Source organism: Acanthaster planci, linkage group LG01 (assembly GCF_054643075.1).
Source record: "Acanthaster planci isolate LZ-2023a linkage group LG01, COTS_SCS, whole genome shotgun sequence".
NCBI lineage: Eukaryota > Metazoa > Echinodermata > Asteroidea > Valvatida > Acanthasteridae > Acanthaster > Acanthaster planci.
The window spans coordinates 35,869,461-35,896,938 of NC_141777.1; the positions used below are offsets into that span (position 1 = coordinate 35,869,461).

The window sequence follows — 27,478 nt, forward strand, 5'->3', positions numbered from 1 at the left end:
ATCAAATAGATATGCTGCGAATTGTAGGGAAGCTGTGGCCGGCGCGACTTGCAAAACCCTCCGACAAATGTTTCGTGGATTTTTCATTTTCCCCAAATCACACCCCTGTGAAAGGGCTCTTTGCCAAAAGAAAGAGTCAGTCCGTGTGATTGAAAGATGAGTTGTATTCTGTGAAATTTGTACAAAATTGATGCTCCGCATGGAACCCTTCTGAGGTGGACAGTCACTGACTGTTAAGAAATCTTTTGTTCAAGTCTCAACAGAATCCCCACAGTCAATGAACAGCACAGCTGCGATGCACGTAGTAACGTGTTCCCAAAGAAAAGGTGATTGCAGTCAAAGTGAGGAAGTTGAACCAGTGTTACATTTCACAATTTGGTTGAATGCAGAATTGCTTTATGGGAAGAAGCCTCAACGCAAGGAGTCGATCACACGGCCACCGGCGCTACAACGGGTTGGGCTTCACCTCTTCTCTGTCGGCAACCGGGACTTGATGATGCAGGTGTGGGTGGAAGCCAGGACCTGCAGATTGACCATAAGGTAAAGCCCCCGAATCAGATCAAAATCCAGAGTTAGCCTGTCAACGTCCAACTTGTGCAGATATTGAGTGAGTTCTTTTAACGGTGCTGTGTGATGAAATTGCTCCATAGCTGTATAAGCACCGAGTCCATCAGACTTCTGTGAAATGAAAAGCGGGATTTTGATGGTTTGGGATTGCTTTGGTCAAATCAGTCAAACGTAACAATGAGATGCAAATTGAAAGCAAACTGTGGTAAAAATAGTGACAGAAAAAAAATTAAAGATTAACATCGAGGAAGAAAGAAGTTCGACTCTGGGAAAATTTCCCTAGATTGCAGGAACGATACCAGCAATTGACAGAGGTGTTTCAGATGGCAGCATACTTTAACAACCGTCCTCAGTCTTTGAACAGTTGAAAGATTGGTCTGTGGCATTCAGTCTCTCTTTTTCTCTCCACAGATTAACTCACTTTTTGTCAGGGAATGACCACGTGGTGCTACATGAGAAAACATGCTCTCTCCTGTCTCTGAGTGTCTGGCAGCACCTCACGTTGGGATATGAAGAGAAGGCCGAGGGTTCAACGCGAACTGGAATGGTAAATGTCATTTGAAATTTGGAATTTTAGTTTATTATTTATTGAATTTCATGTTGAAAAGGGGCTGGGATCATTTTTTTGGTTGTTGTTAAAAAGATATACAACTGCCTCGTTTGCCGTTGTCAGGAACAAATGTATTTGAAAAGTTTTGAACTATTGACACCACTGTTGAAACACCACCTAGTCACCTAGTATTTTCCCACAAAGGCTAATTACTGTACTCAGGGTCAACATCCTGCACATATCCACCTTGAGGAGAAGCACCCCCTCATTGGTTGTAAAGAGCCATGTTGATTGGGAGTGATCATTTTGCTGGTAACGACACACTTGTAATGTATGCATTTCTTAGTCGTCCAATCAAAGGAGCCACCATTGCTTGGAAAATGGCGCACTCTATTGGTCCAGCTTGAGGCTTATTATCCTGCAGTCAATTCAGTTTGTACCAAAAAAAAGAGGACATATGGATAAAAGTGCAGTGCCGATCCCTGGGGCAAAAGTAAGTCCATCTTAGATTGTAGATGGCAGCAGAAAAAAGCGTCTCTGGGTTAATGTCTTGGTTATCTTGTGAATTGTGTGTTACTGCCATGGAGCTTATGTGCGAATTAGATATATCCCGTGTAAATAAAGTAAGAATGCCCCTGGTTGACACATTGTGCCGATACCGTGCACGATATGGGACCAATGGGTACCCACCCCCACATGTCCAATCCCTATACACACTCTAGACTATTGTTACCTAACACATCCCCCCTAGAAATCTGTAAAGAATTCTTGAGATTCCGATCAAACATTGATGAACACAAAGGTGGGGGGGGTTCTCTCCGCCCCATCTCTTGCATGATATGGTTGTGCCAGCCAGCAAGTACATCTTGGCATTGGGGCTTGCTGTCGCCTACTTACATCTCTCTTATTTGCCAGTGAGTGGCATTTTGGGCTTTGAGCAAATCCCTCCCAAAGGTAATCATGGTTTCATCTCTTTTGGGCCCACCAGATTACCGTGATCATGAACGGACAGCTACAGAGGGACTTCCTAGTGGAGTACAACAGTCCTGTCCAGGCCAAATCTGGCCAGTCACCGGTGCCCTACTGCCTGTTGGGACACTGTGTGCAGGAAGGCACAGATACCAACTTGCCTCACGGATCCTGGCAGCTCGGCAACGTCATGCTGTTCAATGGTGAGCTTTCATTGCGGAAAAATTTTCAACAGATTTTGAAACGTGTTGAAATATTCAGTTATCAAAGCGTTTCTTGGCACGTGCCTTTTTTTACACCAGTATCTTATTGATTTTGAGGGTTTTTTTCAATTTTGATCAAGTGTGTGACTTCAGATATGTTTCAGAATGATGTTATCGTAGACTTTATTTGTTACCAACTACATGTAAAAGCTACCTAATGCTTTCCTATACATTTGCATATGTCACTTATTGATTTTGTTGAAAGATGTCTTTTAAAATTATCAGTGCTACATACTTGAATAAATCTGAAAGAAAGTTCCTGGTTTTGGACACCGATATCTATTTGATGTCAATCTTTCAGTGGAGAACAGATGTGATACTGTATAAAATTGTTTTGGTTGGAGTTAGAAATACTTGAAGTTGTTCTTACTTCTGAGCGGTTACATTTGGCCCTGTTTCATTTGAAACAGATGCCCGTGTTTTAAATCAGGAAGTAGCTTTCCACCTGTACAGCATGGGTCCCGACTGTCTGACCGTCAGCCTCTGTGAGGGCAGCAAGCAGGGTCAGCTGTACAGCCAGCACATCACGCAGGACATTCTCCAGTCGGCGATCAGCTGTGAGATAATGTCAGGTGACCGGGAGGTGGAGCTGAGATCTGCCCGGGTGGGTGTCTTCTTCGTAATTGTTCAGGGGGTCGTCCATTTTATTTTTCATCTTTTTCATGAGTATACAAAACGTTGGACAGTGATTAACCGTCTGTGTGTGCTTAAAATAAAATTAGAAAAATGAGGATTGGCTGTCATCTTTCTTTGGGGGATGTTAGAGAAAAAGGATACTCTTGGGGAGTTTAGGAAAAAAACAAACAAGCTGAATGTTGGAACATTTCCTTCTTTCAGGAGTCGCTGGTGATTACCTACTCACCAGGCAACAAGGACGTCTACTGCCATTATGAGCCGGTGGGCAATTCCAGCGGCCCCTTGGGGCGCGTGCTGGGCGGTTCCTCCAGGAGCTATCCCAACGCTCTCCTGCAGTGCCCTGCCACCCTCGGAGCGGCTCTCCTCTGCACCCTCACCCCCCACTCCCACTGCGGCCTGCTGCAGGCCATCAAGGAGAGCGGGGGAATTGGCGTTTTTGTCTTCCTCTTTGCTAAGGTTGGCAGAAACCCTCGATGGCACTTGTATTGAGTTTGCACTTTTTACTCAGTTTGGCAACTGTGCGATTAATCACCGGGCAATTTCAGGGCTTCTCTATGAACCCAGATATGCCAATGTGTACGATTTAGGCGTAATTTTTACAATATATTTAGTCTGTTTACGATTGTACGATCCAGACTCAAGGAACGGTAAAGTGTTAAGTTTCTTGTATTTACAATTCGTCTGCTTGCCCTCATTTCAAATATTTCACTGTTGGATACAATTTGATACAGTGTTCCCTGATAAAGAACAGATGCTTCCGAAGTCTGTGATTGAATTCTTGGTAAATTTAAAACATGTGTAACAACACTTTGTAAGGAATCTTTCTTGACCCCTTATGAGGTTATTACATCCTAACACTCATGCTGTTCTTTGACACTGTAGCTCTTTGAGATGTGTTTTGACAGTCATAACTAAATAACTGTTGGTTGTCGATCAGTGGTTTAGAGTTTTGATCATTAGTTAAGTGTACAAGCAACTGTGACGTTAGGTTCTTTCAGAGTTTACACTATCAAAACTGTGGTTATTGTTTGTCGTCTTCCTAACAGATCGTTGAGAAGTCCAGCAGCAAGACCGTCCAGGCCAAGGCCCTCAAACTGATCATGAGGTTGCGGTCCTGCAGTCATGCCCTGGCGGCCGAGTTCAACAACATGATGGCTGCCTCCATGATCGCCAAGGTCCTGGTCACCCCCAAGTGCATTGTGGGATTTGAGATGTTGAGGGTAGGTCTCCCGCTGTTGTGTTTGTCACATTGTAGACTTACCTGGCAACGTAGGATTGGAAACCATCACTGGGGTGGTGTCGTGCTAGCATGCTGGTTGGACATGCTCTCCCAGTGCCCTCTTTGACTAGTAGGCTGTTGTGATTAGCCCAGATTGACAGTTTGTGCAATGTGCGCTTGAGTATGGTAGCACCACAGTAATGGATTCATCCAGTCTCTGGAGATGAGAATCAGAATCATTAGCCATTTCCGACAAGGTACCGTACCACGGATCACCGATCATGCCTTCCTGAGTGCCGTGTCTTTTCAACTTACCAAAGTACACCATTGTTGAGCTATCTCAGTAATGGCAGCCTGCAAAATGTTAAAATTCTCCAATGAGACCACTTTCAATGTTGTAAAAAAATGAGCTTGTACATGTACGTAATACATATGCTAGAAGTTTCACCGTTGTTCATCCCAGGTCATGCTGGAAGCCTGCCTCACCAAGCCTGTCCTGTACCGCTGCTCTCACTCCAACGAGTACCGGCTGCACCGCGACACACAGGCCATCATCCAGGACACCAGTCTGGTCTCCCAGCTCCTGCTGGCCTGGCGCATCTGGGAGAAGGCAGAGGCAGGCGTTCTTCCCATGCTGTTCCGCGTGATGGAGTCGCTGATTCACGCCGACCACCCGTACCAGGCGTTCAATATCACGCAGCTGCTCAGCATCCGTGGTGTCCAACGGCTGCTCATGATCTGCAAGGTGAGCTGGTAAAAAGAAAAAAAGTTCATCCATACATGTACGGGAAGACAGCTTACCGTTTCTTCAACAGTGTAGTTGTAATGATAGGACGCTTCTGTTATTGTGCTTTACTTAATAAGTAAGAAAAAATTTTACATCAACATTTATTGCAGTACTGTAAACAGTTGCTGTGTTGATTTTTAAGTTTAGTGGAATGTCCACATTTCTTTTCTGTTCTTACAAAAAGTATTCCTAACTTGGAACGACTTTGCGTTATTATGATGCTGCTTCTCTGTATTGCCCTTGCAGGGCACTTGGAGGGACGAATTTCTTTAGGATGCATGATCTAATTTCTTTGAGTTATTATTTGATAGAATTTGTTTTTAGAAGTTACTTGGACTATTTTTTTTCAATGTACTTGTGAAGTTTGTGTGTTAAATGTACATGGGTTCAGCAACCCACAATGCTTTGCATTGTCTCCATTTCCTCCCCAAAATTTGTGAAAGGGGTTAGCCCATCCCAGGGATGGGTTTGAGCAAATAATATGACCATTGCTGACCTTTATCTGATTGGCTTGTACCCATTTTATTACCAGGAACGTCACCATGAGGATCTGCCCAGTCTTACCCCGCTGACCTGCTCCTCGGTAGTGTCCATCATCAAGGGCCTGATGGGTCAGCAACCAGACATCAACCTCCTGGCCGAGGTGTGCGACTTCCTGTTGGCCATCCATCCAGCGGTCAACACGTTCGTCTGCCATGCCCAGTCCAGCTTCTACTTCTCCCATCACTCCTGTAAGTTGATTAGTCCATTTAGAAAGCCTTTGGTTGGTTGGCTAACAATGTAGCAATCCAGAGAAATTTTGCCTCCAAGAGTTTTCCCCTGCGGTTTTTGGAGTAGTTTATGTTCTTGTTTGATCAAGCAAGGAGACAAGTTTGGGTGTGAACTAGCAAGTTGCTTTTTTACCATGCACATGCACGGATAAGTCACACCCTAGTCAAACTATTTTGTAAAGTATTATTGTCACTCATATTTGTGTTGTTGGCTGCAATTGTCACAGTGTTCATGTTCAATGGCATCTCCTACAATTATTTTCATGGGAATAGTTCCCTAAAGAAATCAGCTGTTGATAACCAACGGTGATCGACCAAATGGTCCAAACCATCCATTGCTCGGGTGACACTGCTCAAAATGTAGCCAACTATTGCCCTCTTCTGAACTTGCCCAAACTGAAACTTGCTTGGTTAAGGTACATGTACTAGTCTTTCATGCACACTTTCTTTGGCCGTTTAGAAATTAAAATAAGCAGTAAATGACTACCAGTTAAACTGGCTAGACCAATGTTGCTGAACTTATTTAGAGACACTTGATCAAATGTGCCCTGCAGTACTTATTTACAACCAGTGAAAGGTGCCGCTCGCTGCTTCAAGTATTGTTCACATTTTCATTTCAGACTTTCAAAAACTGTTTTAATTGATTAGGATTTCAAGTTGTATGCTTTAACTGTTGGTGACAAGATTGTGAAAGGACAGCATAACTTGTCAGTCTGTAACCTTGCTAACACAGAAAATTGCTTTGGGGTTCAGAAGGTCTCAAGCAAACAGCCGGTGTGATCATCTGGAGATTTCTTGTTTCCTCTGTCCACAGTGAGAAGAGAAGATGTGAAAATCAATGAGTTTGATGAAATACAAGAGGAAAAATGCGTGTATTTCCCCAACAGTTGGTTAAGAAATGCTAGAGTGAATGCCGAAAAAAAATTTGGGGGGTTGAGAATAAGCCCGAGTTTCAAATCTTGGCATTTCACTCAATGCCCACGGCTTAAATTTCCATCGTTCACAGAACATAATATTTAATCTCCAAATTCCACACCACCACGGTCAATTTGCACCACTTTCATCATTGTTGAACCCAAGTTTTTTGGGGGGAGCAGTCTGAAAGTAAATTACTTTGCCAGTGTTTTCACCCAATGAATACTTTGTCTTTATCGTTTAGTTGTACAGCAGAAAGCCAAACAGAAACTACTCCAAAAGATGTCGAGTCTTGACGATTCGTCTGACCAGTCTGAGACAAGCTCAGAGACTGCTAAATTCTACCTCCCGTCAGTAGATCTTAGTATCTCAGGTTTGTGAGCACTTCAACGTGTACATCCTAACATTGCATATGTAATCTTATTGTCTTGGGAAGAATTTAATGTCAACTTTTATAACTGTTCTCTGGGATGAGAAAGTTAACAACTATGTAATGTCTACTTTTTGGAATAAGGTTTATGTCATGGGGGAAATTTTTAGAAACTTATTGAAATGTTCCTAACTTGCCAAGTTTTTTGTACCATTGGATACTAATGATTTCAATCTGCCATTTCCAACCAAGCTTTATCTTCCTGAAAATAGTCTTTAGTTTTTTTGAATTTTTTGAATTTGAAATGTTTCATCCTACCAAGTGCTGTACTCCCGTAACCACTTGCTGCCGGGTGAATTTCAAGATTTTCAGTTTTCAAAAATCTTCAGAAATTCATTATTTCAATTAAATTAACGGAGGTTTACACCCACGTGAATTACTGTCTGGTGGCCACTGTAGCCACTGACGCCCGAGTTTTTCAGCCAGGCCTGCAGCCTTGTAAAAAGAGCCCAGATTGTGCGGTGTTTTATAACTTTCTTTTGTTCACGAACCTGGCACAGTGCCCTGCTGACCTCTTTTCAATAGGGGCCAGATTAGCGTGCAGCGGTGCTATGTGGCTCATCACTGCAATGGTGGAGTGCTTTTGTCCCTGGTGGTAATCGGCTCGCACTAAATGCCCAAAACCGTGGTATACTGTTAAAAACAAGGCTGAATTATCTCCACTATTGAGAGTAAATAAATGTTGGTAATGCCCAGCAGCTCAGTCTTTTGTGCCGAACGTGGTCTTTTGTTACAAGGTCTCGCTTTTTTGTCCCGGTTTCGGGCTCCCTGGCTTCGTGTGTAAAGCCTATGTGCTCGAAAACGGGTCCCCCGGCAGTAAGTGTTTAAATACGCTTAGATTTTTTTGTGTGATTTGTAGAAATGAACCATAATCGCCAAAAGGTGGCTGCAACCCCTGATAGAGAGAATGATGAAAATGCGGCAAAAGTGAAGAGTCAGGGTCCCTTTGGATCTCCGGGTGCCAGTGACTGGGATGAGGACAGGGTGTCAGACATGAGCGGTCTGTGCTCTGGACTGCTCAATCTTCTGTCTGAGGCTTTAGTAGTGCTGCCCGACTCCAGTCTGTCCAAGGTTCTGGGCATCGTCATCAAACCAGAGACACTCATAGTGCTGGCCCACCACGACTCTCCTCTGATCCGGACACGAGTCATACAGGTATGTTTGAAAACTTTCCTGTCCTCTTCCAGAGCTAAAAGTTAAATTTAGTTTGCTTTAATTTATCCTGTGGCTTTTTTTTGTTTGAGGATGACAGATACCTGCTTCAGTGGCTGAAGTTGAAGAATTTGTTTTTACTGCCAATTCGGTGTACAATGCTTGTGCTTTTGACCAAGCTGCTTTTGTTAGCGATAGGCTTCTCTGTATTTGAAATTGTGCACACTGCACATGGCACTCTGGTTCTTTTTGCTCACGGAGCTGAGATGCATCCAGGAATTGATAAGATTACTTGCTGGTTGAGTGATTCATGCCTTCAGCAGTGTGGAAGTATGAAGTTGGTTTTTTTACGTCCTTCAAGGCTGAACTAATATTTTTGGAACGGCATTTGCAGATGAAAAATTCTGATGCTAATGTGTTAGATTTTAGAAGTCAAAACTTTAGAAATCCCAAATTAGCGTATCCACAGTGAAGTCATTTGGCGACAGAAATCACGAAGTGGCTGTGTTGGCGCAGAAGGGTAGTGTGGTTAGTTCCTTCAAGCCACTGTACGTCATTTAGAAGATGCCCGTAAGGCTTGATCCCTTGCCTGTATTCTTCCAATGTACCAGCTTCTAGATGTGTTCTTCCACCGTGCCAGCTCGGCCCAGATTGAGACATTCCTGAAGCGGAAGAGCTTCCACCTCTTGGCCAACCAGCTACATCAGTACCCAGCCACCAGGGAGCTGATGGAGGCATGTCTGACCATCACCGTGGGCAAGCCGGTCGATCTGGAACAAGGGTAACTATTCTTTGGTGGCTTTCTGAATGCCAAATAAGGCACAGTCTTGAGGATTACGGTGTACCCAAATCCCGCCCGCTTCCAGTCTGGTGTGGAAAATTAGTAATGTACATTGTATACTTGAGGTCTAACTTTATGAGGCGCTGCCTTCAAAGTACATGTATCAAGAATTTGTACTGATTGTGTTTTTGGCTTTTCCCCAAGTTGTGGAAAAGGCATTATTTTTGTTCTGATTGTTTTTTCTTCTCCATGTTCTTCTTTACAAAAATCCCTTTACTTTGTACATCATTTCTTGCCTGGACTTTATTCCCTGGTATCTTTATCAAACTTACACAAACCAAAGTACTCAAGGCATACATTTGCCTTGAAGAGGGACATCATGATGACTTCATCAATTTAATATTTATTATCGATTTTTCAATATTTATTTTTGCCCATTGAGTTTGTACACAAATTCAACGTCCTATTTTTTTCACTTAGTGACCTTTAATCCTTATGAAAGTTATATCAAGCACAGACCCTAATACAAAGATGATAACCAAAATAATGACATCATGAGGATTTCATCAAGGGATTTATTATCAGTTTTTAACATATTTATTTTTGCCCATAAACTCTGTACACAGTTTGCAAACCTTCATTTTGATCACATTGTGCTCTTACATATTTATCAAAATTAAACCGAGTTAAGGTACATATACGGAGATCAAACCAAAATAATCATGTTGTGATGACATTACCTAGGGTCGTGTGACTTGAGATTAAAGTTGCCTTTTTTCCGTAGGTTTTGTTCATGTTTTTCTGTTATGCACTGTTTACGATCTTAATGACTGAGAAGTTCTCATTTTTGATTGGGGATTACTGTAAGAGTAAAAGAGAAATCATTTAGAATTTTCTCTTTCCTTCTATTACAAATAATTATACCCAATATTGAAGAAACCATGTCATGTTTTGTAAAAAAAAAATTAATTCAAGCGCAAATCATGTGACATGATTTAAGGGTGCAGTTTTTTACTTATGGTTTTGTATGTTTTATTTGTTTTTTTAAATGTCACAAATTAGAGCACTTTGATCTATTTGATGACTTCATTTAAGTGCTTATTTTGTCCATCAGCCTGAGCGGGTCTCAACACCAGCTCTCTGTGATGTTATCAGGTGCCACTTGACATGAGATTAAAAGTGCAATGTTTCCCGACAGGTTTAGGACACGTTTTTTGTACATTAGACTTTGTAATAACGTTGACACCCTACTTTCTCAAAAAAATCTTTCTCATTTTATTCTTTTGAACAAGTTCTTTCTTTCCTTAGAACAACCCCAATGTGGAAAATCCTATGCTGTGTTCTGAAACAGACATAGACTTCTAGTTACCGATTGCTGCCTTATCTGATTAGCCTTGCTTTGGGGTGCGAGAATTCAGTTTTTTAGCTAATTTCACCCTGAATTTAAGCTGTTTTGTGCACCTGGTCTGTACAAACGTGTGGTGAATTTTTACATTTCAGCTTTTTGCTAGCTGTTTTCAGCTTTAATTTAAGTGATCACTCACTCACATGCTTGCTCTCAGGTACATAAAAATGCATCTCTGCCATGGCTGTTTGTGGGTACATGTATGGTTAAATGATGTCGAACCCAGCTTCACAAGTAGTACAGTGACACAACAGCCATGACTTGGATGTGGCTTACAGAAGTACATACATGTATGAGGAAGAGGCATAGCTACTAGCTTGTGGCTTCCCTAGGGAAACATATTATTTCCAGCCATAACCAAGTAGATAGTTATGATAACAATAATATTGCAGCATGAAAAGGTGCACAGTATCTGACAATATCTGCCATTCTGATGTGCTGATATATTATCGTCCCTGCTCACAGGGCTCCCAGTATCTGAACATTTCAGAGACCATCTCAACTCTCTGGGGAGTATACCAGCCCAATGCTGCCATTTCAGCAGCAAACAGCTGAACACCATATGTGTCTTCACTGGTACCCATTTCCTTCTGCACACATTGGTAAAGTGACTTGCCCAAGTTCACAATGTCTAACCGCCTGCTAGGATTCAAAGCTCTGACACTGTGACCAGAAGGTACAAACCCTACCCACCAGGCCACATTTCCCAACAGACAGACACAGCTTTGATTTTAGTGAGGTACTGCCGCTGCGTTTGCTCTGTTTCTTTTGTCGCTTTTTGTGCAGCTTCCATCCTCCAGAATTGCCCAGCGGGGGCATGGTGCCTTGCGGGAGTAGGATATAACCCACACCTCTCTTGGTTCCTGTTTTTCTCTTGTTCAGTGTGGAGTTGATGTTACTGCAGGAGGCCGACCGCTTCCAACATGTCTCCTCAGTGCTGCTCATGTCCCTCCTAGAGAACGCAGTCCACGACTTTGCTCTTTGCCACAATGGGATATGCATAGCCAACCAGGTTTGTAGAAATTTGGTAGTCTTTTCTACTAGAAGTGTGAATGGATAAATGTGGACCAAATTGTAACACTCAGAAATTCCCTTATCATCTTTGAAGCTGGCGCAGTGCTTTGCTGTATCTCGAGTAAGGCTCTCCTGAATGCACAAAATGTACAGTGATTGCCTATTGTAGGAGGTCACTTATATGGAGCAGCAAATACTTGGGTTGAAAAGAAATTAAATCAAGCATTCAACTATACGAGCATTTCCGTGATTTTGCATACTCTATGTCCCAGGCTTAACAGAAGTTTTTCCCGTGAAAACATTTATAGATTCCGGCATTTTTCATTTAATTGTAAGGCACCTAGATGATGAATACCGAAGAGTTTTGACATGACGAGTCTTTGTGATGGTTGTTTAAGAAAACGTGGCATTACGAATGGTACAAAAAGGACCTACTTGTGGACTTGCCCATATCTGTTTAGAAGCTAAATACCCAAAAATATTAGCTTGAGTCTAATCATTTGATCTTCAGTGATCCAAATGTAGTAATTCTGATTGATGCGTAGACTTAGGAGTTTTTGTGATTCATCTCTGCAGTTGTTTGAAGGTGTTGAAAGTATAGCCCATGTGATGCTCGTCAACGGCCTGGTGGAGACCTTGTGTAATGTGTTGTCTGCAGTATGCAGCAGGGCGTCCGCCGTCGGTATCACGGGGAAGCCCAACAGGCAGCGGGCAGCTTCGCCCAAGGGCAGCACGAGGTCCAGTGACAGCCCGGAGGATATCACTGGCAGGGAAAAAACAAAAACCACTCTGGAGGATTCAAGCAGGACAGACGAGGGAACTCCAAGCGAGGACGCTAACATTGGTTGTGAGGGGTCTCCAAATGGAAGTGAGACCCTGAACCCAGAAGTTGATGGAGGAGTGGGTCTAAGAACGCTCGGAAATGAGACAGGGGCTGGCATTGCACAGCCGGCAAAGGTCAATGGGTTTATGGGAAGCAATCTCGAGGAACCAGACTTAATCACACTACCCCGGGAAGAATCCACCCCATCCCTGGGTGGCAGTGATGTTGACTCAGGTGATGTGGACACTGATGGATGGGACGGAGGAGATGATGCGAGCAGCGTGTCCAAGGATCCACTTCCACGGTTACCCGATAGATTATCGGAAACAGTGCAGATTCTCATCAAGGATATACATCACTTCATGGCCTGCATTGCTAATCATGTCTTTAGGTAGTTCAGTCAATTGTTTGTATGACCATTTTATCAAGATTCTGGTTTTGTGTATTTTTAAAATTACACTATTTCAGTCAGGCTTAATTTTTATTTAGTATTTTCTTTAGGTTTGGGTTGACATTCGTTGTGCTTGCTCTCTAAATTCAGTTCTGTCAGCCAGTTTGACTACTTTGAAAACATGATGCTGCTCCTCGGTGGAATGGAGGAGAAGCTAAGAAAGAGGCACGGTAAGTGGGAGAATTAGTCTCCATTCAAGGCCATCTTGTTTTCATTTGTGGTCATCTTCACTTCAAGCTAAAGGTCTGATAGAAGGCTAATACAGTCAAAGAGGGACATGTGAATAATCCTCTAGGCTTCCTCCTGATGTGAACCTGGTATGATCAAGGAAAGTTACACACTGTCCTCTTTACTTTGTACTGTCACTGTCATTGTTCCTGCCACTCTATCATTGATACTGTCATTGGTTGTGGTCATTATATTGTGATTGCCATGATTGTTGTCATTACCAGTTGTACAGTTCAAAGATAACTGTAACAACCACTCCTGCATAACGCAGACATTGACAAAGCTTAGGTGTCACTGATGCCAGTGTCAGTTAGAGGCCATGGTCAGTTGGTTTCATGTGTTATGATGTAACATCATTTGTAACATCACTTTGACATGATACTGTTAGTGTCACATAAGTGTCGCTGTCACAATGAATGCCACTCTCAATGGCAGGCCCGAGCTCTGTGATCCCAGATATCGTGTACGACACCCAGTGCTACATTGTCAAAGAGGTCCTGGACCACTTCAGGGCCACTTCCATGTCTGTCGACTCGGCTGTCACCAAAGGCAAGAAAGCCATGACCTTGCAGAGGAGTGTCAGCTACTCAGGTAAGACACAAAGGGGCAGGTATGTGAACTGGGACTTGAGTAGGGTATGGGCATCAACGAGGGGGGAAGTTGTGCTCCTTCCTCCCCCCTTCTGGGGAAAAAGTGGAAAGTAAAAAAGGTGGGGGGGGAGGTGAAGAAACGAAAGAAACAAAGAAAAGGAGGAAAAGGGATGAAAATGATGAATTTGCCTCAATAACCTTGGATTGACCCCTCTTCCATGGTTAATGGTTCACCAGATTGCTACTGGTGAGTGCTCAGCTGCCTCCCCTCAAAGGAGGAAAAGGGATGAAAAAGATGAATTTGCCTCAATAACCTTGGATTGACCCCTCTTCCATGGTTAATGGTTCACCAGATTGCTACTGGTGAGTGCTCAGCTGCCTCCCCTCAAAGGAAGAAAAGGGATGAAAATGATGAATTTGCCTCAATAACCTTGGATTGACCCCTCTTCCATGGTTAATGGTTCACCAGATTGCTACTGGTGAGTGCTCACTTTAAAAAAAATCCTGCAACGCCCATGGAGAAGGGTACTTCTAATATGCTGTTGAACTGCCTGACAGCTAAAGATATTCGTTGCAAAGACCAGTACCTAAGCGAGATGCCTTGTAACTTGTATTGCTGATTAGTAGTCTTGTGCCAGTTCTTGCGAAGCAAGTGAATATGGCTTAGAGTAACGTTGTCTGGATCATTCAGAGGTCTGTAATGTGTCTCTTTTTAAATTGTTTTTTGAAGGCTATTTCTGAAATTGTTCCTTTTTTATCTTTTTTTATCTTTGAGTTTTTCTAAGACAGTGTTTGTTCTTTGGGGAAGATTGAGTAAGTTAGAAACAGGAAAACAATTTGAAAATGTAGGATATGTAAAAAGTGTTCCTCAGATTAAATTGGAAGGGCAGACTTTGAGTCGCTGATAGTAGCAGACAATATCGGCCCTTTTTCAAGGTACTGTGCATGCTCAGAACTATACGCATGCTCAGAACTGGTTAAAAGGGACCAGCATGTTTGCACCAACAAACCTCTCTTAGTCTCCCATTGGACTGTTTCCCTTTGGAATTGTCACAATAATAGAGGGATTATCTTACATTGTATTCAATTTGTGTCTTTTTAGAGCGCAAGTATGAGGAATACAAATGGAAACGGCGCAATTCTTCCGATTCAGAGGCCAAAGGTAGGTCAGACGAATCTTGCCTGTTTTTTTCAACTTTTTAAGAACAGAAGCATTAGTTTAAAATCTGCTCCACGTTCCTTTAAAATCGGCTCACACATACCAACTTTTCAGGTTGATCGGGGTAAGTCTTCATCTTTGGAAATTTTAAGAGCTTTCATTTGATTAATTTTGTTCTTGCATTTGTGTTTGACGCGCGGAAGCAGCCGTTTGGAAAACTTCACGTTGGGTATTAGATCAAATATTTGTGTTGCAATTTGCAAAAGTTGGAAAAAATTTCAACTCGGGCGAAAATTCGCTGCATATTTTTTGTGATGTCCAATTCGCTTCATTTACGCATTTGTCTGAAGTATGAACGGACCGACCTTAAGTATGGTGTTTTGCAGTGGTGTATTGGAAAGGTCTTGCACAATTCTCTTTGCACAGTGAATCCTAATGTTTGTGTGTTTTGAAAACTTTTTTCCCCCAAGGCTCAAGGGGGCGCTTTGCATCCACTAGCAGCATTACCACTGAGTTTGGTATGTCCCTCATTTCGGAGTCCAATTTGGACGACACAATGTCATTAAGCTCTGAGCAGGAACAGCTGTCTGATTTTTGCCTGCAGGCAGAAGGTAGGCCGTAAATGCATAATGCTTCATTTCCTGACACTATCATCATTCAGTATTGCTGATTATCATATGGAAAAGTTGGCGATTAATTTTGGTTTGCAGTTTTGTTTTGCTGCAGCATTCGAAATTACACCATTTTGTTTCAGTTGATTTTATGTTTACTTTCGGATTTGCAACTTAAATGAAATATTTGATGCGTTTTTGGTTTCTATGCTGAAACAAATTTCTGCAATCCTGATTAAACCTTGTCATTCCGTACCTTTTCTTTTGAGTACAACGCATTAAGCCATTGAGCAACCCTTCTTCAGAAATGTTTTTAGTTAAAGGATAGCTGCATTCAATTGTTTTGTTTTAATACAAACCTTCAAAATGCACCTCAGTTAATCTGAGTTTCAACTTTTGTTTCACTATTTCAAAGGGTATTTTTTGTTTTTTATGCCAATGATATTTCCATATTCATGAGCTAAACGGTGATGTCATCCCAGGAAGAAAGCCTAAATGTTACATTGGTTTGTACATAAAAAGTTGTGTATTTATTAGATTTGCTGGACTAAAATTTTCTCTTCTTTCCTAATTCATTGTTTATGTACATAGAAAATAAGTGAGCACCAATACTTTGCTCGGAAATGTTTTCAGTAAGAAAATTCTGGGTGACAACCTCAATACAAAACCCATGCAATGAACCATTTCTTGCCTGGATGACATTACAGCAACAGCGCCCTCAGTTGTCCAGGGAAGTATTGATAATTTTAGGTGTTTAAAAAAGTGCACCCTTCAGTCCATTTAACCAAATGGGAGTGTGAAAGAGTGTTCACACCCTGAAGAAGAAAGAGAACAAAGTTGCAGAAAAATTAGGTCCAAGAAAAATTCATTGGGGCTACACTTTGAAACGAAATTTTGGTTCACAAAGTGAGCAGTGTCTTCCTTCACAGCAACGTTGCCCTTTGTTGTCCGGACAATCATCTCAGGACTTGGGCCCTTGGAGATTGTCTAAGAGGTGCTTTTCTTGGCAGCACCATTGTCGCAAAAAAAAAATGGCATGATGATGTGTGTTTATTGCACTGGTTAATTTGAAGCTTGAAAAAAAACTTAAGTGGGGAAAAAAAGTTATGATTTTTGAAAATGGTTGCTGGCAAGCAGTTTGGCCCAACTCTTTAACAGTTGTTGCTAAATCCATCAGAGTAAAAATTGTTAAATTTGTATAATTCTTGAATGTTTTCAGAAAATTTTCAGAATCCCTCAGACCCAAATTTTTGGAGAAAAGCTGCACTTGGCCTCTGTATGATGCTGAAGTGTTCAAGGGGCACTCAAAACTTACAGTGGCTGGACTTTACCTTTCACAGTCCTTTAAAATTCTCCAAACCACCTGGTGAATTTTGAATGATATGGAAAGATTAGGTTGACTAATTGTTCGGTTTTGTTCTTAGGAGCTGTGAGTAGTTTTTCTTCCATCAGGAAGCCACCATAACTGAAAGAGATGGAGATATTTTGTAAAATGCCCCGTTGATATCCTCCTCCTTGTATGCATTAATACTTTGTCTGTTTCGTCCCAGATCGCCGGTACTCGTCACAGCTGGACACCATCCTCAGAATGCAGAGGGTGCATGCGTCTTCAACGTCCAGCCGGGTGCCAAGTCGGAAGAAGACTTCGGAGCTGGCAGGGGAGCAACTCCTGGCCAAACGTTTCCAGAGAATCTGCCTGCTGACTGTCAATCTAGTGGTCCAGAGAGGTAATATGTTTGACGTTGATCATCCTAAGTCTGTTCTGTGTTGTTTGCAGTATATACACCATCTCAAAAAGTGAAACAAAAAATTGGAGGCATGTTTAATGAGGAACACATTGTGAATACAGTGGAACGCCGCTACAACGAACATGCCAGGGTCCACGGTAAATGTTCGGTACAGCAGTCGTTCTGTATAGTGAGATTTACTGCCGAACGTTTCGTTGCCATGTTGAAGAGCGCCCTCTCTTGTCTAACTGAAGTGCGGCCTCTTGTGATACCATGGTTCACTGTTTTCGTGCTGTTTTGCCTTTGCATTCACATTTAAGGTTTCCAAAAATGTATCTAAGATGGAAAGCTTGCGGTAAGCACCATGCAATATCTCTTTTTGAGTCTGTGTGGTTCTGATAAGAACCGGAGAGGCTCAACGTTTCGGACAGTGTGCTCTGTCCGTCGTCAGGAGCACAGATTAACCATGCGTGCCCTGGCTGTCACTAGAAGACGACTTTGAACAAGTGCGGACCAATGTACCCAGTTTGTCAGCTAGTTAATTACAATTAACTCGTCAACAACTAATGGCTTTCCCTTCTAATCCTTGGGAAATAATAGTCACTGGTCACTTTCCAACATAAAAATCTGACTGTTTTATCAAGTTGACGTTAAGAAATTACAAATGGCAACTGCATAGTGTTCAGTAGGTTTTGTGCATAAAATATTGGGAGCCAAGGACGATGTTGGGTACAGCCGAATGTTCGGTATAGCGGCGTTCGGTATAGCGGCGTTTGGTATAGCGGCATTCGGTATAGCAGCGTTTGGTATAGCGGCGGTCGGTATAGCGGCAGTCGGTATTGCGGTGTTTGGTATAGCGGTGTTCGGTATAGCGGCGTTTGGTATAGCGGCGTTCGGTATAGCGGCGTTTGGTATAGCGGTGTTCGGTATTGCGGTGTTTGGTATAGCGGTGTTCGGTATTGCGGTGTTTTGTATAGCGGTGTTCGGTATAGCGGCGTTCAGTATAGCAGCGTTTGGTATAGCGGCGTTCGGTATTGCGGTGTTTAGTATAGCGGCGTTCGGTATTGCGGTGTTTGGTATAGCGGTGTTCAATATGGCGGCGTTCGGTATAGCGGTGTTTTGGTATAGCGGCGTTCGGTATAGCGGCGTTTGGTATAGCGCATTTGGTATAGTGGCGTTCAGTATAGCGGTGTTTGGTATAGCGACGTTTGGTATAGCGGCGTTTGGTATAGCGCCGTTCGGTATAGCGGTGTTCGATATATAGATGCTCTTTGCTAGCTTATTTTTAAGCATTGAGTTGTAAAAATTGACTACCTCTATATTCACACATTTGACAGTGTTTTAATCAAGACTGCGACAAGACCAGACACAAGTTACAAGGTGAACAGGGACATAGGAATGCTTTTATGGCATGTCATTTGAATAATTTGTAACCGGAATAAAGAGTAGAGGTCTTGAGATGGTCTTGTGGGGTCTTTCGATAATCTTGAGCTGTTTTGAGTCTAACACTGCTTGACACAAGCAAGAGCATGTGCTTACACAGTAACTCTGTTCAAGTCGAATTATGAAAGTTGGTCTTGTAGATGTACAATTGTAAGAAAGAAATGACTAAATTCACTGGTCTTTCGCATCTTATGTAAAAAAAAATGTATATTGACACTGGCTAAATTTCCAAGTTTAACATGTGCGATCTTCATGAAATGGAATGGGCAAAAGCTTTAATTTTGCAATGATCTAAAAATTACTGGATGGTAGCCTGCCTTTACACATTGGCAGTGAACCTGTTTTGTTGGGATCTAGGAAGTAAACCAATTCCAAGCAATTGTTGATTTCTTTTTCCCAGATCCCTCTTGCGTGAATCTCGTCAAGTCAACAGCTTTGGGAAGCCCAGAAGACGGCTTCATTCAGGCGGTGGATCCAACATTTATTCAGCTGGCCAAGCAGCTGTTCCATTTCCTTACCGATGCTCTGGCTGCAACCATGGTAGGTCTATCTTGCTCGCCACACAGGCGTGCACCTTCGCTCGCAGTACATACTTTGCAGTCTTCTCTTCCTCCTTGAGCTAATCAACTCCAACTCTGTTTTTCTCCTGAAAACAACCTGTCACAGTTTGAAAATAACACGGGTTTCTTCTTCCCTTGTGGCTGAGCTGTAATCAAGTGGTCACAAACCAATCACAGTTCACCACAAGTCATTGCATTTCTTCCTTTCTCCGTCATCTTTTCACACTGATTGTGATTTATGACATACGTTTCACCTGGCCTGCATTGGGTGATATCATTTAACAGTTGTAGTCTACTCAGAATTCACTTTACTCAATGTCTATTTGTACATTTCATTTCAAAAGTTAACACAGTCCTATCACAATACAACACTCCACCCACAGTGCGGACATCTTCAGAAAGTTAAAATAATTTTTCATGTAGCTGATTAGAGCTTGAAGATGTCTTCAAAACCATGGTAAATTGCAGCATCTTGTTTCCAGCATCTTCTTGTGTGTGTTGTTGATCTGAAAACAATTCTCTGAATACTCAGATCCTTTCTGCTGATGAATAAAAGGGTAACAGCTAGAAGGCAGAGATATATGAGTTGGTTTGGTTGATTCCCAGTCAAAGTTTTCTTGGTGTTTGTATGACTGATAGGGTTTTGTTATTGGGCACATTTTGTGAGACGGTCTATATTTACTTAAATAATGGATAAAAATAATTGCGTTTTCCCCCCTTCTTTCACCCTCTTCAAGGAGAGGAAACTGGGCCAGCGCAAGCAGTGGGAGAGCATCCTGTGGTCATCGCGCGACACGCTGCGTCTGCAACTGCACCGCCTCCTGGTTCACATGATGGCGCCCTGGCAGTCCACGCCCATCAGGGTCTACATGCTGCAGATTGCTTGCATCCCCAGGGCCAACCACATACTCCAGACAGTGCTCAACTCCAACCTGCAGGTAGGCTGGGAGGGCTGCTGCCGCAGAGAGGGAAAAGAAGGGAACTGGGAGTTGAGGCATTCGCTGGATAGACAGAGGAGTGAATGCTGGACTGTAAAGGGTGCAGATGATGCAGTTTTCTTAGACACAATTTTGTGCAACTTTATACTTTTCTTCAGTATGTGAAAACAATTTGACATCCTTTTGGGATTTAGTGTAATAAAAAGTGTTTAAAAAAAGGTTTAAAATTGGCCATGCTTTCCTGGACATATTTTCCTGGCTTTCCTGTTGCTGTGATGTCATCCAGGGTAGACATTGGTCAGTTAGGAGGTGTTTCTGTTCAAATTGTGAAACTCAAAAGTTGCTCATTGTCAAGATTTCTGAAAAAGGATTGCTGTATGGCTTATTGCCACGGAGTCAAACAAGAATGAATCACTTAAAGAAAAAGAAATTTGGATCAGTTAATGTGAAAATTCCAGTAGTGTTTGTGCACAATTTAATGCAACATTGAGGCTACCTCGCTGGAGTGACATCACAGTTTTGCTGATGAATATGGAAATTCACATGAACGTAAAATCAGGCACCAAAATACCTTTTAAAACAGCACAACAAATATAAAACATTAGGCTAAGTTAAGCATAAGGGAACCTTTTCAAGGATCGCATTTGAAAAACTGCATTGCTTGGACCCATGACATCACCAGGTATTGTTATCATATGCTTTGGAGACTTGCAAAGTTGCTTTAGGATGGAACTAAATGAAGTATTTTTCCCCTTTTTTGAACCTGAGCAATGCCTGTGGAAGTTTTAGCTGTAACCCTTGTCGTGAATTCTAGACCTTAACCACTACCAGCCGGGGACTCCGGGATCGGAGCCGTATGGTTTATATGTGTGGCCGGGGTCTCCGAACTCGGACAAAGGAAACAGGGCCCTGTAACAAAAGACCGTACTCCGAACAAAAGACCAGGCTGCTGGGCATGACCGGAATTTTTCGCTCTCAAAAGTGGTGATAATCCAGCATTATTTTGAAACCGTATACCAGGGTTTGGGGTATTTAGAGCAAGCGGATTACCACCGGGGACAAAAGCTCTCCACCACCGCAGCGATGAGCCACACAGCACCGCTGCATGCTAATCTGGCCCCTATTGAAAAGAGGTCAGCAGTGCACTGAGCCAGGTTCGTGAACAAAAGACAGCTGTGTGACACCGCACAATCTGGGCTCTGTTTACAAGGCTGCAGGCCTGGCTGAAATATTCGGGTGTCAATGAAGGTCACCTGTCAACTTAGAGTAGTGCCTGAAGATTACTCCGTTCGGCTATAAACGACTGTTAAATGGAATGATGAATTGTTGAAGGATTTTGAAAACAGAAAAAATGATAGTCATGCCGGCCCAGCATCCTCAACGTTGAAAAATGCCCCGGTCCGAAGTGGTTAATGAACCAAGCATTATTTTAAATTTTTTTGGTTAACTTTAGCAACACCTGGGTAAGTTTGAGCTGTTCCTGTTCGACCTCCTGCGGAACCACTCGCAGCTGACGGAGGCCAACCTGGTGCTGTGCCAACAGCTGATGGACCTGCTGGAGATATGCGGCTTCCATCCGCTGTACGAGGAAGACATGGACGTGACCACGCAGGACAGGGTCAAGATCGTGAGTAGCGTAGCTTGTAGTTTCCTCACTCATGCGCTGCATGGGTTGTCTGGAAGCTGGACCAATGTGTACAAGCGTAGCTTTCAACTTGTCTCCATCTTTTTTAGGAAACATGTCTTTTCATGAATGATTACAGTAAAGGGATGAGCATTATTAATTTTTTTTTTTAATCTGAAAGAGCGAGGCGGTTCCCCACACTGTACATTTCTTTTTGTTCTTGTTGGTAAGTTTTTTTAATTCTTATTATTTCTTTATTCAGGATTGTTCAGACCTCCCAACCCTCCCGATTTTGGCAGAAAATTTTCGCTTTTTCACTTGGTTTCCGCCATTCTGATTTTGCCGCTAAAATTTCTGCCAAATCGCAATTTTGACACTGGAAACTGTCCATGTACTCTTGTGCTTGTACCGTAATATGACTTATCTGAACAGTCAAAGCAGTGCACGTTATGTGCGCCACATCTGTGGCAGCGCCTTCTTTTGATGCCTACCAGCCCCGAGATGTATGTGATCATGGATGTAATAGCGAAATCGTGGACGAAAACGCCCTCTATTGACAAGCTACATCTTAATTTGTGTGCGTCGCGCAGTGCCCGGTTTCGCTAGGAACCCCATCTAAGAAAATTTTGGGTCCAAGACTAAACACTCCTGTGAAATTGACCACAATCATGCCAAGTGTGCAAGCACCATGCGGTGAATTTTGTGCTGAATTTTCGCGCTGAACTTGCTCTGAACTTTGTGGTGAATTAACTCATTTAGGAGAATGAAAATTATTGCGGACCATTTCCAATGATATAAACTCTTGTGGAAATCAAACTTTTATGGAATCAGTGAGTATGTGCTTTACATTATCACAGACGACAATTCGACTCTTGTACAATGCAGCACTGAATGCTGAATGCTTGATGGCCAATGTTGGGAGGTCTGTTTTTTTATGCTGATGTCTTGCAGACATTTTAAATACGGTTCCATGAAATCAGACATACCAATCCCATGAAATGCCCTTTTTTTCTTGCACGTATTAAGCCCAAAGTGTTTATTCTCCCGTTGACATGGCCAAGTGCACAGTCTAACCCATTTGAGAGCAGGACCTCAGATGGAATTTAAACCTCACAGATATATTCGCAGTGGAGGTATTTATATGCACAGGATATTTAAAATGGATTGGCCGTGGGACCACTGGGATATTGGGAAGGGTGGCAGAGTCCACCCACTCAGCTTTGAGAAGGTCCAAAAACGTGCCCTTTAAAGTGTGGAATGCCAGTCATTGAGGGAAGACAGGTGAACATGGGGGTCGCGTGCCTTCTCCCCAGCCTTGCGCTTGTCCATTTGAAGGCTGCGCCTCTGTAATCTAACGCAACTTTTCTTGCCGCAACACAGGAACTTGAGAAGATGATAACCGAGGAGCAGTCATTGCAGGAGGCACACATCAAACAGCGGTTGGATGGTGCTGTCAGTGCGTGGTCCAAGCTCGACCCATTTGCCAAAGAGGTTGCCAACTCAGCCATGGAGGTCACACAGGTCAGTCAGATTCTTGAAGAAAAGGTGAACGAAATGTGAAGTTGTCACACTGATAAAGCAACAACCTCATTGAAGTGTTGAAGTGCACCGGGAACTTTTTCAATCAGGCTCCTGCACCCACTTGTGCAGAAGCCAAGGCCATACATTCAAACAGAAAATTGGTTGGGCCTGCTCTGTGTGTCCGGGGCCAAATATGCATGAAACTGCATGCATGCGCAGTAAGTTCCCAGCAGAGGACCGTCGTTGCCTTATGGAAACGCCTTCTCTTGTTTCCACTTGAAGTGGATTGCAAACCCCACATAGTATACTCCCAGAGGTTGAATCTGAATGATTACTGAAAGCATTGAAGAATTGTTGCTGCTTTGGCAACAACCAAGTCTTGGTGGTTTGGGGCTCTCTGTCTGGAATTTCAGCAAGCATCCCTACCCCAATACCAGTTCCTGCCTGACTTAGTAGCTACTTTTGGCCAACTCCCAAGCAAGTCCTCTTCCTCAGTGCCATCACTGGGAAAACTCTTGTCCAGTCGGACAAGACTGGCTAGAGCTGTCATTGAATTTCACCTTGATGAATGATTGTTGTGTTCAGTTGGTGACTGCCTACCAGAATGGCCAGCGGATACGCTTCCTGGAGTTCTTGAGGAGCACCATCGCCAGCTCCCTCGATGTCAGGTCAGCTTGGCAGGACCTGATCCAGAGCCTGACTCATGAAAGGTAGCAATCAGTATTTCATGGTCATTCATTCAGTTGCCATTTTCTTGTGGGTTTTTTGGGTTAACCCCTAATTCGCTCTGGGAGACGGGGAGAGGCGCGGCTTTGTGTGATGATTAGTGCATGCCACGTATACAGTCTATTCACCATGCAGCAGCTGGTTCAATGGGGCCTGCTGCTGGACAAAGCCCTCCATTCAGGGCATACCACAGCCCAGCAGTCACGGTCAAAAGAATCCTGGTGTGAAGGGGTTCAGCTGTACATGAATTCAGCCACGGTCTCTAAACCACAGAGGTTGGGGCTTGTATTAAATATTGTCTCTAAACACAAATTGGTACATGATGTGTTGCCGTAAAACTTGTGCAGATTCTAGTTTCAGATACCAAATTGAAATGAGTGATTCTGTTTAATTTGCTAAGTCTAAAATTTTGAAGATGGTGCTGTGTGCCACTATTTCTCCTCTTGGCTTCATCATTATGTCAACTCAGTGTTGGTGCATGCTGAGAGCGGGAAAGGTTGAAGTGTTGCTGATTTTGGTGAGTCCGTCTCTTGTCACATAACAATGCCCCTGTTCCTGTCCTTCGATCCAACAGAGCTGTCTGGTATGATCCCCAGACCTACCCCTCCTCCTGGCAGCTGGACCCCACCGAGGGGCCAGGCCGAGTCCGTCGCCGCCTCCAGCGTTGTCACCTGGGCATCCCCAACAAGTTCCTCCTCCCCCAGTGGCAGGAGAGGCACCCGCCGCAGTCCACCAAGCCCCTGGACTATCTCTTCGAGGACAGCGTGCAGTCATCCAACTCCTCAGAGTTCAAGAGGAGACTACAGAAGAACGAAAAGATAAGGTACAGAGGAAGAATTTGTTGTGGAGTTCAGTACATCCAATTGTTCAATAGGTTTGAAGGGTGAAGTAAGCAGCTGGTTTGGTATTTCACGTGTAACCGCTCACCGTAACGTGTAATAATTTTAACATCATAACAAGCATGTGGCCTTGCTTGTGCAAAATCATTGTAGTGACCAGTAAAACATATGAAAGGTTATGCTGCGTTAAGTTTGACATTCTAAAAACTTGCACCATTTGTGACACTTTTTTTGACCTCCAGTTTTTGTGCAAATGATATTCCAGATTCGTATTTGATTTGGTTATTTTCTTCATTGACCTGTGCAGTTTTGTCTCCAATATTTATCAAAGCCTAATTTGCAAGTACCAATAAAAGCATGTGCAGTTGGAATTTGGAACTGCCTTATGGAATATTGAAACAGGATGAACATTGCCGACCCACGTCGGAAATCTTTTTTCCCCTCCAGTAATGCTTTCTTCTGCAAGTTGGTGACTCCTGCATCGGTAAACACGGGTGATCTCTTGCAAGGTAACAAAATACTCTTGTTTTGACTCCGCCATGATGGTTTCTCCCGTCTACCCCATTTCAAATTTTGAAATGCACACAACCTCTGGACAAGCACTTTTTTCCTTGCCTTTTTCTGCCACCTGAAAGAGTGTTTGCACCCACCCTGATACCCTACCCCCCCCCAGAAATTTACCCTAGTTATGCTACTGGTCTTAGACTTAATTATTTTTTTAGGATGGGCATTTGAGTGTCTAACAAGTATTTAGAAGGCGGCCAAAGCTTTTGAAAAGTTTATTTTTACCACCTCATCGCTGAGGTACATGATCGTGGTTTTGTAAGTTTTTGTTTCACCAGTAAGCATTAAGGTTACAAATGCCAACAAAGTCACCAACTAAATCCCAAGTTGAAAAAGATCAGAGATGGCAAAGTAATATTGAGAGTAATAGAGGTATGAAAGTGTTTTGCCTCTGTTACCTTTATCTGTACCATAAAAAGTTGAAAAATTGGAGTCCACATGTCACACATGCTGTTTTCTATTAACAGGTGTCAACAGCATGTATTTTGTCAGTGAGGAAATGCCTGATGGCAGCCACGCCCAGGTAAGCACCAATCACTGAGCTGCTTCACAATACTTGAAGCTGATTGGCCAGTAGTTTCTAAATTTAAAAACCACTTTGTTGAAGCTGTGACTCCTTGCTTGTAATGTATTTGTTGATACTTTAATGCTGCTTCAAAGCAACCATGTCGTTCTTACTTAATATTGAGATATGTCATAGAGCATACAGATGGTGATTTCTTGTCAAAGAAGAGGAGGGGACCTTGTAATGGACCTTATTCTCGGGGAAGCCATTTTGATCTTGTTCCCTGAATCTTTCATATTCAATGTAATCTGTATTTGGGTGGTGCCAGAATATTTTGGGTTCCAAGCCTCACTTTCAGTGTTTTTAAATGTGGCTTAAAACATTTAGATGTAAGTTAATACAAATTTTAAGCTACTCTTAATGTAAACTGGCCCGAATTTGTAATGAACTTTTTTTTCGTTGCTGCTATTTTTGCTTTCTGATTCCCGAAATGAAAAATTAATTTCCCTCTCAATTCAAGATGGCTGACACATGAATACAGTCAGTTGTGTTTTCCACTTTCAATTTACATGTACATGGTCTTTTGATGCTCTATGCAACAATGGGTGGAGTGGAACATGACAGTGGCTTTTAGTGCAATGGGGAATTTAACAGGATTCAGGAAGGTTCATTTATTTATGTCATCTTTAATGAGGGTAAGCTCTGGTCAGTGCCCAGCACTGCTTTCCATTGAGGCCCTCAGATTTATAAGGTGGGTCGAAGTCTTACAAGGGTGCCTCAAGCAGCAGCCTAACGGCCCACATCTGTAGAGAAGAGACAGTGAGAAGCAGTTACAGTTATAGAGGTGGGAGGTAAACCTCATTAGAATATTCTGGGTAAAACCCACAGAGTCAGGTAGGGACTGAAAACCCAATCCACGTATGGACTGAGCCGTGAATCGAACCCGGGCCGCAGAGGTGAAAGTAGAGGAACGAACCACTACGCCACACTTCCTTTGAACCCTTTTCACCCAAGATTGTTTAAAACCCGTCCAGATGATTGTCAGCTGTGCAGGATTGAGGAAGGTAGTTCCAAGCCATTTGAAATTTAAGCAGGTCTTGATGGTCATGAAAAGTTGAAGTACATAAAATGGGTTATTGGGTTCCGACATGGTGGAGGATTGTAAAGGTTTCAAGGCTGTTTTCAGAATTGCTGCCCTCCCTTTGTCAGGTCAACCCCTTTGACCGTGACATGATGACCATCTCCTGGCTCTATGTGGACATCAAGGAGCTGCACCTGCGCTGGTACCAGCTCCGAGACAACGCCCTGGAGATTTTCCTGGTCAACGGGCAGACGTTGCTGCTGGCATTTGAGAACACGAGGGTAAGACATGGGTTGGGGCGACAGGAGGGTCGGCCTGGGAAACACTTATGCAAACAAGCACTGCTGAGAGAACTGGCTTCCGAGATGATCTCAGTGTTGAACAAAGATTTATAACTGGGAATTCTTCACTGGTTCCTATAATAAGATAACACCCCTCAACTCTCCAGCTCCAAGCTTTGGAATCTTAACCACTTCGTGCCGGGGCATTTTCCAATGTTGATGATGCTGGGCCGGCATGACTATCATTTTTTCCGTTTTCAAAATCCTTCAAAAATTCATCATTTCAATTAACGGTCGTTTATAGCCGCACGAAGTAATCTTCAGGCACTATTCTAAGTTGATAGGTGAC

The 27,478-nt window shown here is 43.0% G+C and overlaps 1 protein-coding gene across 2 annotated transcripts in view; it reads left to right on the forward strand.

Annotated features, from left to right (window-relative positions):
* The window catches only part of lyst (lysosomal trafficking regulator), a 74,775-nt gene that overhangs the window by 30,902 nt on the left and 16,395 nt on the right, over positions 1-27,478 (forward strand). For both annotated transcript variants that reach the window (XM_022255242.2, XM_022255244.2), the window contains exons 12-38: positions 390-540; positions 979-1,114; positions 2,106-2,289; positions 2,760-2,953; positions 3,187-3,441; positions 4,032-4,205; positions 4,668-4,949; positions 5,524-5,722; positions 6,921-7,049; positions 7,966-8,261; positions 8,870-9,039; positions 11,327-11,456; positions 12,035-12,672; positions 12,823-12,902; positions 13,396-13,551; positions 14,653-14,712; positions 15,180-15,320; positions 16,871-17,047; positions 18,891-19,030; positions 19,788-19,988; positions 21,442-21,615; positions 22,993-23,133; positions 23,719-23,843; positions 24,434-24,682; positions 25,146-25,207; positions 25,730-25,785; positions 26,977-27,129. In XM_022255242.2, coding sequence (XP_022110934.2) covers positions 390-540; positions 979-1,114; positions 2,106-2,289; positions 2,760-2,953; positions 3,187-3,441; positions 4,032-4,205; positions 4,668-4,949; positions 5,524-5,722; positions 6,921-7,049; positions 7,966-8,261; positions 8,870-9,039; positions 11,327-11,456; positions 12,035-12,672; positions 12,823-12,902; positions 13,396-13,551; positions 14,653-14,712; positions 15,180-15,320; positions 16,871-17,047; positions 18,891-19,030; positions 19,788-19,988; positions 21,442-21,615; positions 22,993-23,133; positions 23,719-23,843; positions 24,434-24,682; positions 25,146-25,207; positions 25,730-25,785; positions 26,977-27,129 — 4,853 coding nt within the window. The remainder of the gene's footprint in view (positions 1-389; positions 541-978; positions 1,115-2,105; positions 2,290-2,759; positions 2,954-3,186; positions 3,442-4,031; positions 4,206-4,667; positions 4,950-5,523; positions 5,723-6,920; positions 7,050-7,965; positions 8,262-8,869; positions 9,040-11,326; positions 11,457-12,034; positions 12,673-12,822; positions 12,903-13,395; positions 13,552-14,652; positions 14,713-15,179; positions 15,321-16,870; positions 17,048-18,890; positions 19,031-19,787; positions 19,989-21,441; positions 21,616-22,992; positions 23,134-23,718; positions 23,844-24,433; positions 24,683-25,145; positions 25,208-25,729; positions 25,786-26,976; positions 27,130-27,478) is intronic.